The sequence below is a fragment of the Podarcis liolepis genome, assembly GCF_965112155.1.
Source record: "Podarcis liolepis genome assembly, chromosome: 5".
In the NCBI taxonomy this organism is placed as follows: Eukaryota; Metazoa; Chordata; class Lepidosauria; order Squamata; family Lacertidae; genus Podarcis; species Podarcis liolepis.
This window is the reverse complement of record NC_139556.1, coordinates 23919221-23931276: the sequence shown is the minus strand read 5'-3', so window position 1 is coordinate 23931276 and position 12056 is coordinate 23919221. Positions and strand designations below refer to the sequence as shown.

Genomic DNA, 12056 nt, shown 5'->3' with positions numbered 1-12056 from the left:
AATCAGAAAGCAGGGATCCCACTGTTTCCTAAAAACAAAATCAGCACGTAGTCATTTTTCCCAGCTACAGGAGGAGAGTATAGTAAACATAAAGCAGGGAGGCTCATCAGCACTCTCTGGAAAGGGTTTATTATCTGAGCTATCACAGAAAAGCCTTTACACATGCCTGAGGAGGTCCTACTGCTGGATCACAAAAGTAGAAACACCTTCAGTCACCATCTCTCTTTCAGAGAACCAAAAATATCCAGGAAGCACAACTTGTAAGATGGTTTCGCATCCCATCATCTTGTAAAAACAGCTTTTCTCCGTGTTAGCAAATTACAGTGGTACCTTGGTTCTCAAACGCCTCGGTTCCCAAACGCCGAAAACCCAGAAGTGTGTTCCGGTTTTCAAATGATTTTTGGAAGCTGAACGCCTAATGCGGCTGTTGGCTATTGTTTCCAGGGCACCTGCACCAATCAGAAGCTGTGCCTTGATTTTCAAAAATTTTGGAAATCAAACAGGCTTCTGGGACGGATTAAGTTTAGTGCTTTTGTTTTTGCTATTTATTTTGCATTTTTGTTTTTGAGGCTTTTTCGGTTAATTTGTTTTTGTGAACCCATCTTTTGTGGAACCCATCTCAGCTACTCATTGATTGATTGATTGATTGATTGATTGATTGATTGTGTGGCTGCGGAAATGGATAAAAGCCCCCAACAGTGAATATTATCAGTGCAGCTAAGAAAAAAAGTAATTTTAATTTTTATCATCTACAATACTGTCTTGTTTACTTTATAGTACAGTACATTGATTATTGCTTTCATTTTATGGATCAATGGTCTCGACAGATAGTAAAATTCATGTTAAAGTGCTGTTTCAGGGGTTGTTTTAAAAAGTCTGGAACAGATTAATCCGTTTTGCATTACTTTCTATGGGAAAGAGTACCTTAGTTTTGGAATGCTTTGGTTTTGGAACAGACCGGCAGACCGGATTAAGTTTGAGAACCAAGTACCACTGTACTAAGGGCAGTTTTAGATCTCTGCACATTAGCTTGGTTAGTCCATGAAAATGGGCTCATATATTTTCAAGATAATGGTTGTTTAAAATTCAGGTCTTTTTTAAAAAAACAAATACAGGCCACGACCACTTTGTGTGCGATCATGCACATGAGCATCGCTGTAAACCCAGAAGTAGCAGGAATAGCAGGTATAATGGGGTGCAAAGGGGGGTAGGGCAGGCTCCGCCATCGTGCAAGATGATCCAGAATGCAACCCCTGCACAAACCGGGTGCTGCCTGATGTTTATGCCAGAGGAATGTTCCACTTTAAATGAAGGAATCACACACAGAGTTTGCTTTTTGTTGCTGCTGCTTATTCTACATGCAGTAAAAAAAGAGAATCTTACAAAAATTACACAAATACAGACTTTATAAAAGTGTGTTAGGCAGTGTAGACAAGTCTGCAGTCCCTGAAGAAAAATCATCAGGCAACCTCAGAAGCAGTTCAACCAAAGTTCAGGAAGAATCCAAACAAGAGTTTTCTAGGGCGTGCCCAAAAAACACATCGCTGACTTCACTGTTCGGAACTGTGTTCTACACAGGCATTTATGTGGAATGGCTGTGAAGGATGGTTGAAAACTCTAAAGGCACATGCCATCCATTTCAACGAGGGTCATATTAAAACAGCTTGCATAAAAGAAAGCCCATGAGGCCAAAATCCTGAAAAGAGAAATTAACACTTTTTCATTCTCGGTGACAAACCACCTCTTTATGGCAGGCTCTAGAGTAGGCTTATGCTCCACCAAGCAGAATGCAGCCCATCAGCTGTATAAAGCAACTTACAGCAGCTTCTCTAGCAACTCACCTGTTTAAATCAAAGCCCTGTGTTATCAGTTCAGCATCCCTATCTGGCTGATGGGCTCTTTTCAGCTTGGTGACTCACAAGCTGTGTGCAGGCTGGTCGTGGGACCTTGCTGTGATACGGGCCGCAGCCTGACAAGCTTAAGAGCATCTATTTGCCGTACATGAAGTGGAAATGACCAGTGCACACTTTTAAACAGCTTTGCATGATTCAAATACCCCTGAACATCCAATACATCCAATTATTTACACATACCTAGGAGACGTTAGCATATGCATTTTTCACTGCCACAAAAAAAGATAGAAATGTGGTCCAAAGAGGTATGGCTCCAGGTATCTAGCAAAACGAGAAACTTCAGTCCAACGGATAAATGGCTTTACGAACTACTACTATATGAAGTAACGTTAGCAAAACTGTACGCGGACACATTTCCTTGCTCAAATGTCTATAAATAACGCCATATTAAGAAGGAGACGTGGCGCGAGAAATCAGCCTTGACCTTTCCAAAGGAGGCCTGTGGTCCGATGCTGTTGAACGTACAGTTGACTTTTACTTTACAAATCCTGGAAGGTAAGGCAAGTCCTTTTGAAGTATCTCCAGTGTTCTCTTCAGATCTCTAGCATCAAAAATCGACACATAAGATCTGGCCTGAATAAGAGGAAATCCCTCCCTTCTGTACAGTTGATCCCGGCACACGACATCCCCCCCCTTTTTTAAAACCCCCCAGGCAACACTGTACAAACATGGCTCTCATTTAAAACGCTCACACAGTGCATGCTTCAATCTCTCAACAGGCACAACATTCCCTGAACAAGTTTTCCATATTTAAAGGCATTTCATGTATCTTCCCCAACCCCGCCCAAAAATGTGATCATTTGGCATCGTGGGGCGTTATTCTAGGCACTGACCAACTTTTGGAATGTAACAATTCTAACCTCTAAGGAACTACTGTAAAAGGAAAACTAAGGCAACAGTCCTTAGACAGTAGCAACTTTCGGGTAGGAGCATCTAGAACGGTCCACTGGTGCCTGCCGCAATTTCACATCTGTGTACAGAAGGATGAAGATAAATCTTCTTTCCGAGAGATCAGCATTGTAAAACTATTCATTAGCCAGGTGAGAAGAGGAGAAGGTTCTTCAGCTCTAGCCTGAAGTAGGGTAGCATCCAACTATGTTTTTTGTTGTTGTTGTTTAAGTGATATATTATGGCTTTACGCTCTAGTTGTATCAAGACTTCTCTAGATCTCCGGTTTTGTTCCTTTTCTCCTTGTGCTCACAGCAATAGCAGGGGGTGGGGAGAGAACTGATTTGTCTTTACACATGATCTCTTGTCTTGTCTTCAGAAATGGTAGCCTGCCTTCACAGCTTCAATGTCACAAATCAGTGTCCTGGCCAGGAAAATCCCAAATATCTAACAAAGAAGAAAAGACAGACAAAACAAGCACTATTTATAAGAAAGAAAATGTTTTAGCAGTCTGGTGCTCTTTATGAAAATAACAAAACAGTGCAAATTCTGGCTCTTTTGCTAGCCTGTTTCAAACTAGCCTGGAAATAACTGAAGTCCTCGTCAACAGTGCTGGGATATTGCAGAACTATTTAGCCCTGGAAAAATAGATTAGGCCTTTAACTGGTTTGGAACCAATGAGGTTTGTGCTGCTTTCTTCCATTGAAAACCACTGCCCACATTTCAAGTTGGAAAACTACAGTGGTGCCCCACAAGACGAATGCCTCGCAAGACAGAAAACCCACTAGACGAAAGGGTTTTCCGTTTTTGAGCTGCTTCGCAAGACGATTTTCCCTATGGGCTTGCTTCGCAAGATGAAAACGTCTTGCCAGTGTTCCAATTTTTTTCCGCTCCCCCCCCCTTTTCTGAGCCGCTAAGCTGCTAATCCGCTAATAGCCGCTAAGCCTTTAATAGCCGCTAAACCGCTAATAGCGCTAATCCGCTAATAGGGTTGCTTCGCAAGACGAAAAAACCGCTAGACGAAGAGACTCGCGGAACGGATTAATTTCGTCTTGCGAGGCACCACTGTATTTCAATTGCTTTGCAAGACTTAGATTAGTGAGCATAACTGCTCAGTCAACACAACACGTTCATTCCTCTATTTTCCTTTAGAAGACCATTAACAGCCGCACAAGGATATGGGGCAGGGAAGAGAACAACACTCAAACCAAACCATATGGCAATTTCCTTGATCTAAGGGGATGGGCAGGTGGGGATGAGGAACAGAGCAACACACTCAGGCTACTAACCAGCCTGGATTTTACTGGTCCAACCAGTAAAACATTTTCTGTTAGGGAGGCAACAATCAGGCATCTGGAAAGCCAATGAAAATCTAGGTGCTGCTATGGTCTGGTCCCTGACTTGCCAAATTCTACTCAGGTTCCACTCCCAGTGATGCTATTTTTGAAATCTGAAGCTAGCAACTCGATTCATGGGATCACCAAATGGTATCTTTTGCGCAAATATTTGTCTCTAACAATTCTTCATCACCCAAACACTGTAATGGTAGACAGATCTAATCACTGGGTAAGAAATAATATTTGCTGCTTCAACAGGCCAACAGGAACTCACCTGCAGTAACGAAATTGCCACAAAAATTCCTGCCACGATGTAAATATTCCGGGGCAACCAAGCTTCCAGAGCAGGGATGCAGCCCCTGGTGTAAATTCGTTCTCCCCAAGCGGATACAGGCTAGAAAGAGAAAATAGGAGGAGTCAGGAGAGAGAGAGAGAATATTTCACGTGCATTTTCTTTTTGTTACTCCCTCTATTTTTAAGAAAAGCAAGGACAACAAAACTGGAATCTCCTTGCTATGGGCAGGACTGAACTAAAACCAATTAAAATTCTGCACCTAAAAAAGCTAGGTTCTACAACCAATATCAAATGGCAAAATCTCTTACTTTGCATAATCTATTCTGCTATTTTTGCTCTCTTGCTGTCTTCACTGTAGCAGTAAAAGATAACCAATGAAAATCTTATTCAGCCACCTCTTTACCTTTGTGGCTACAGAAAGAATAAAGAAGTATGGCACAGGTAGTTTAAAAATGCTTTCTTTAGATTGTGTTTTAAAAGATATGACCGATGTAAACTCAGGAATTTATCTGTGACTTGGAGAATTGGTTTATCTAAAAGTATCAGTGAATATAATCCACCTGCTACGATATTCATAAAGAGCTAACATGGGGATGCGTCAAAATTTTGGTAATGTTTATTGGGAACTGTGGAAGAAATGTTTTCTGACATATGACCTGTGTCTAATGTAACGTGACCAATGTAACATGTGAAAATTAATTGCTAGACACCCACAAATAAATGCCTCCAAACAAGACCTTGTGCATATGACAGTTGACTATGCATTCATAAGTTGCAGCCCACTTCAAGTCTGTGAGGAAAGTTGTACTACCTACAGAAATTTACTTAGCTGTGGCATCATCGTAATTGTTTCTTTTCAACACAACATTTATCATCATTTGCAGGGAAGACAAACATCAAAGGAATCCCCCCTCCCACAACTTTTTAGGAAAAGGATTTCATACTAATGAATATCATATTGCATTGTCTGGTCAACCAATTTGCTATTCAAACTCAACCATAACAAAGTTTCCAACAGACACCAGTACTTCAATAGTTGTTTCCGCTTCTGCACTTTTTTTTTTACAGGATAATCACATTTTCCACTGGGAAATTATTCCCTGTGTTTGTAGTATCCGTTGTAAATTACGCTAAAAATCCACTTACACTTTCAGACCCCCTTCAACCTTTGACAGGGTCATGCTGTTCGCTGGAGAAAGAAGAGAGACCTTCATCTCTAGGGGTGAGCAACCTCTGGCCTGTGGGCCAATCTTGACTCACCAGGCTGATTTGACCTGATATCTTACAGCTAAGGGTGTAATTTGTCCAAGGCTACTTTGTATAGCTCTCAAACACTGTGATATACAGATACACCACAATGTCTGAAATAAGGATGGAGCTTTGTAGAGGCATAAGCTGGCTTCAGTTTTCCCCACATTGTAGTTTCTACAAAGCGCGTGCACGCACACACACACCATGATTCACAATATATTGCCAGGTCAAAAACTATAAAACCAGTATCACGATATGGACTTTAAACTGGATTTGGATGACATATTGATTTATTGTCCAGTCCTAATAGGAGTGAAAGGAATTTGGAGAAGCAGGCAGCCCCTGCTCTCTCATACATTGCAAGAGAGAACTGAACATATTAGTGCACCAAAAAAAACCCCATGTCCTGTTATTTTATTGTCATTTCCAGTTTGGTAACAGCACATTGGGATGGAGACTTGGGAGACCAGAAACACCTTCAGATTGCAAGTACACGCCAAGGGCATATAACAAAGAAGTACAGTCGTACCTTGGTTCTTGAGCGCCTTGCGATTCAAACGTCGCAAACCCAGAAGTGAGTGTTCTGGTTTGTGAACATTTTTTGGAAGCCGAACATCTGACGCGGCTTCCAGGAAGTTCCTGCAGCCAATCGAAAGCCGTGCCTTGGTTTTTGGAAGTCGAACGGACTTCCGGAACGGATTCCGTTTGAGACCAAGGTACAACTGTATTGGGAAGACACTAGCCTTGGCCAACTATGGTTTCCAACATACTTCTGGAAAGGCTACTGATATGGCATGATCCTTCTTGCCTCCTATTCTAGTTTCTTGCATCAAGAATTTACCAAGTTCAATTGCCTGACGCTTCCTTTCACAGTGGCCCTAGCTCCTAATCCCTTGTGGGAAAGCAAAACTGGGGGTGGGAGGTAGGGCAGTGATATATGAAACAAACATACTCACCAGATTTCTTACGTCATAGCCACACTGCGTGTTAACAACCTTTTGCTGAAGAGAGAGGAAAAATGGGGGTGTCAATATAGCTTATCAACCATGGCAAGATTTCAATGCATTTATTTTAAATCAGTATGAAGGGTCCTTTGCAAAGCAGCGCGCATACGAGACTTTAGACGACATTTTACGCGCTCAGTTCAGGAAACACTTCCTTTTTCCGAGCACCAGTATTAATACAGAACTAAGAAGACAGGAAATATCTCACAGCAGGATCTTGGATGCAGCAGGAAAAAGGAACGCCACATCTCTCACGGCTCTTGCTTGTGCTACTGCAGTTGAAGTATATGTTAAGGTTCCAGTCGTTCGGCTCCTGAGCCCCACAACAGTTATTCTGCAATAGATAAATCACTCTGTTAGACTAGGGATGTACCAAAGGATTTAGTACCTGTATCAGAAAAATCAACAAAGAGATTACATGCATTGAATCACATGGGTGACGTAGATGATTTTGTTGAAATAGGGCATCCTGTTATAAAATAATTTACTGATAATCATGAAGAATGGCAACTACCAAAATCACAAATTGGACTTTGGCAAACTTAACTAGATTGATCTGTCCTGTTTTTTGTTTTTCTAAAAAATTTAGTACAGACACTCCCTAGAGTGGCAAACCCAACTATCATACTATCTCATACACAGAAGCGTTTGGGGGGAAATTATGTAGCATTCCCATTGTCACTAAACTATGAGCACATTTTATGTTTCTGTTTATTTGATTGGGATGGCACAGCTGCTGGACAGAGAGGTCTTATGTCAAGAGATAAAGCATACAATCAGTATGTTCATGTGAGATATGTGTTGCTGAATTCAAGACTGCAGAAAGAAGTGGTCAAATATCTGAATACCCCTTTTCCATGTAAACTGGTTTCTGCATATTCAACACATTAGGGCAAATCTTCTAAAACAGGCTTCCTCAACCTCGGCCTTCCAGATGTTTTGAGACTACAATTCCCACCATCCCTGACCACTGGTCCTGCTAGCTAAGAATCGTGGTTGTAGGCCAAAAACATCTGGAGGGCCGAGGTTGAGGAAGTCTGTTTTAGAAGATCACAACTTCCATTCACCCTTCATGGTAAAAATTTTCAGGGAATCCAATACAGTGGTACCTCGGGTTAAGAACTTAATTCGTTCTGGAAGGTCTGTTCTTAACCTGAAGCTGTTCTCAACCTGAAGCACCACTTTAGCTAATGGGGCCTCCTGCTGCTGCCGCGACACCGGAGCACGATTTCTGTTCTCATCCTGAAGCAAAGTTCATAACCTGAGGTAATATTTCTGGGTTAGCGGAGTCTGTAACCTGAAGCGTCTGTAACCCGAGGTACCACTGTACATGGTTCAGGTTAACAAGCAGTTCATTTTCTTTCTCAAGAACTTTTTAAAGACCCTAACTCACTACTGTTTTCCCAATCAGAAGGCCAAGCAGATTTCTCAAAGCAACTTACCATTTTCTGCAACGAATCAATGAGGTTCTGCAGGTCAATGTCATCTCGGTAAGACTTAATGTTGTTCTTGAAAAACGTCTCCACCCGGTCCCTCACCCAGTCTTGGAACAAGAAAGCCAGGACAGCTGCTGCCAACTCCAGGAGAAATATGAGCACAATCGTGCCACAGAACTGCAAAACAAAGAAGGGGGTGGAGGTGGTGGAAGAATGAGATTCTGCTCAAAACAGAAGCAAGCCAGTAGTTCTCCAACAGTGTTCCAGGGGACCTTGAAGTCCCTCAAGAAGACAATCGGTGATCATGACCAAAAGATCACTACTGATCTTCCTCTCTAATACACAGGACTTGGGGTGGGGTTGGTTTCAACATTTAGACAGCCTTAATCTAATGTACTGAAAAATCTGCTTGCAAGGCCTTAGATCTGAGCTATCCTATAGCTCAGATTTTGTAAAGTTGTCTTAATTAACCATCTTGGCTGTGAGTCCTGGAAGACCTGCTCCCTACCTCAGGCCTCACCCTCTCAGGCCATTTCCCACCCGGCCTGAGAGCGTCGGGCTCTGACTGACTCCAGCTACAAAAGCCAAGGCTGCTGAAGGGGCCAGAAACCATCTTGGATGTCTCTTAGTGCAGACCCAGGTCACTGAGCCTGAGCTTTCACAGTCATCATCTGCCATGAACTGCCAGGGGCAGCAACAGCAGCAGACATATTGCTTATGGCAATATTTTATTCTTTTGTTAATTATGCTGTTTTAAAATGACAGTTTATCTACAACTTCTTTTATTTTGAAATCTTTTAAGGTAATATTTTAGTTTCCTGGTTATTGTGTGGCTTTGAATGTATTACTTTATATTTGATTTTCTTCAATAATGTTTTGCTCTGGGTTGTTTTATTTGACGTTTTAATGTATTGTAAACTGCTTTGGGATTTCCCCCCTTAAAAATATAAAGTGGTATAGATATTATAATAATAAACTAAATTATATAAATTTATATAATCACACACATATGATTTAGTGTGTATGTATATGTATGTGTGTGTATATATATAAACACGCACACACACACACACACACACACACACACACATATATATATATATATATATATGCAGGTTTTGGTGTCTTCGGGTGTCTTCCCGTGTAAGAGTTGGGGTGTCTAGGCGACGTTTCGACGAGGTCTCACTCGTCATCTTCAGGCTGGTGCTTTCGGCTTCTTGTTACTGGAACAGAGCAGGATCTCAGTGTTTGAGTTCCTATAAATACTGTTGAGGGGGTGTGGTGTATAGCCTCCAACGTTCTGGGCAGAGAGGAAGTTCCCAGGTTAGTGTGCCTTTTCTTCTTTTGTTCCTTAATTACTTGAGGGATATCTTGAGTGATTTCTTGAGTGATATTCTGAGTACCACTTAGGTGGGTCATTAAGTGTGGATTAGTTGCTAAAGCTTTCGTGTCTTGACCTCTTGAGCTTGTGAAGAGTTTTTCTGAGAAGATGGCTGTACTGCACTTAGTTGTGCTCTGGCTTGGCTTCGTGTATAGGGGCGAGCTGTGGTTTTGTGCCCTGTGCCAGCCAGATCTGTGTAGGGATTGCAGGGGGGTGCAGCATCCGGAGGTGCCACTATGGTTTGGCTACTGGATGGTGTCTGTAATTTATCTGTGGAGAGGGTCTGGGTTTGGGTCTGGTGTGGTTGATTGGTGATGGCGTTCTGTGTGCCTCTGGTTCTGGTGTCGGTTTTTGTGGGGAGGGCTAATTTCCAGATGTCTGGCAGGCGGGACGTGTCGTCACGCTTGTTCATGTTGTGAGGGTGTTTCTCTATCTCGATGGCTTCCATGATTATTCTCTTGTGGTGATGTTCCATGTTAAAGAGCAATTTGGAATCTGCAAAATTGATTTCGTGTCCTGTTTCTTTCATGTGTTGGAAAAGAGAGGAAATTTTTTCTTCTTTTTTGACGGCATTCTTGTGTTCTGCGATACGTGCATTTATTCGTCTGTTTGTTTGTCCAATGTACGTGGCTGGGCAGACTTTGCAGGGTATTTCATAGACCCCTTGGTTTTCCAACTGGATTTTATCTTTGGGGTTTCTGAGGATATTGGCTATTTTTTGGTTGGTGCAAAAGGCTGTTTTGATATTGTGTTTATGGAGGATTTTGCTAATTTTATCTGTAGTGCCCTTGATATAAGGAAGGAGGGCCATGCCATTGTTTTCTTCTGTGTCTTGGTTTTTGGGGGGTGTTTCTTTTTGGATTAGCTTCGTAACCCTGTTTTGCTGGTATCCATTGGCGATTAACACATTTGAGAGATTCTGTAACTCAGTTGTCAAGTGGTCTTTGTCAGCCAGGCGTTTGGTTCTGGAGATGAGAGTCTTGGCTACGGAGTTTATTTGTGCAGGGTGGTGGTGTGATTGTGCATGTAAGTAGCGGTTGGTGTGTGTTTTTTTCCGGTAGATAGTGTGTCCTAGGGAGCCATCAGGTTTTTTGTAGATTAGGACGTCAAGGAAGGGAAGTTGGTTGTTGGCTTCTATTTCCATAGTGAATTGTATTTTGGGGTGTAGGCTGTTGAGATGTGTGAGGAAGCTATCTAGTTTTTCTTTCCCGTGTGGCCAAATTACAAAGGTGTCGTCAACATATCTGAGCCAGAGTTTGGGTTTGTGTTCTGACTTGTCTAAAGCATTGGTTTCAAAGTGTTCCATGTACAAATTTGCGATGACCGGTGAGAGGGGAGATCCCATAGGTGCTCCTTCTATCTGTTTGTATCTTTGTCCATTGTGGATGAAGTACGTGTTGGTTAGGCAGTGGTTGGTCAGGTCCAGGATGTATTCGGGGGGATTGTATTTGTTTTGAATGGCTGTCAAGGCTTCATTAATGGGCACTTGTGTGAAGAGAGATACAACATCGAAGCTCACAAGTAGGTCATCGGGATGTAGGTTTTGCTTCTTTATTGTTTCTATGAACTGGAAGGAGTTAGTAACGTGTGAAGCGGTGGATTCTGCATAGGGCTGAAGTTGCTTAGCGAGAAATTTAGCGAGATTTTGTAGAGGTGAGCCTATGGAGCTGACTATTGGTCTGAGTGGTGTTCCTTCTTTGTGTATCTTGGGGAGACCGTAGAGTTTGGGGCATCTGGATGATTTTTCTCTGGGGATGATTCTTAGCTGGATTTCTTCACTGATAGGAGAGGCTTTTATTTTGGATTTGGTGGTTTTTTCCAGATAGGTGGTGGGATCTGTTTTTATAGGTTGGTAGGTAGGGTCTTGGAGTAGATTTGATAGTTTTGCTTGGTAGTCCGATGTGTTCATCACAACAGTGGCATTACCTTTGTCTGCTGGGAGAATGATTATGTTGTTGTCTTTCCTCAGGTTGGTGAGTGCTTTCTGTTCTTCTTTGTGTAAATTGCTTCTGGGTGGTTTGCTGGAGCAGAGGATGTTGGTGACTTCAAGTCTGATTTTATTGGCTTCATCTGGGTTGATTTTGGTTAGGCTAGCTTCGACTCCGCATATGATGTTTTCCGTGGGGATGCGTCTCGGGGCGACTGCAAAGTTGAAACCTTTGGAGAGTACTTTGGTTTCAGTTGAGGTGAGGATCCTGTCTGATATGTTATGTACTGTTTGTTTCATGGGTTGTTGTGGAGGGTGGCTGGGCTTCTGGCGTTTCTCTAGTTTGTGGAGTTTGTTGGTGTGTCTGTCTGTCTTATGTGAGGTCTCAGTTTCAGCTCTCCAGACGGCTAGTTGTTTGCATTTGTCCCAGAGTGCAGGGTGGATTTTGTTACAGAGTTTGAGGTGAAGAGTGAGCAGATCTTTGTTGGTTTGGTTTAGTAGGTATCTTTTCTTATGTATTTCGTTTCTGATTAGGGATAGTTCAGGATCCTTTCGGTAGCTGGGGTTTTAGAGTGGAATTTAAGTTGGAAGCATGTGGGAATTAAGTTGTTGTCTCGGCAGTTG

At 42.3% G+C, this 12056-nt stretch overlaps 1 protein-coding gene across 2 annotated transcripts in view; it reads right to left on the bottom strand.

Moving 5' to 3' along the window:
- Positions 1 to 1328: 1328 nt before the first annotated feature.
- The window catches only part of TSPAN14 (tetraspanin 14), a 48624-nt gene continuing 37896 nt past the window's right edge, over positions 1329 to 12056 (bottom strand). For both annotated transcript variants that reach the window (XM_083502854.1, XM_083502855.1), the window contains exons 5-9: positions 8131 to 8301; positions 6897 to 7022; positions 6641 to 6685; positions 4413 to 4532; positions 1329 to 3248 (exon numbers count right to left, since the gene is read on the bottom strand). In XM_083502854.1, coding sequence (XP_083358980.1) covers positions 3177 to 3248; positions 4413 to 4532; positions 6641 to 6685; positions 6897 to 7022; positions 8131 to 8301 — 534 coding nt within the window. In that variant the 3' untranslated portion in view covers positions 1329 to 3176. The remainder of the gene's footprint in view (positions 3249 to 4412; positions 4533 to 6640; positions 6686 to 6896; positions 7023 to 8130; positions 8302 to 12056) is intronic.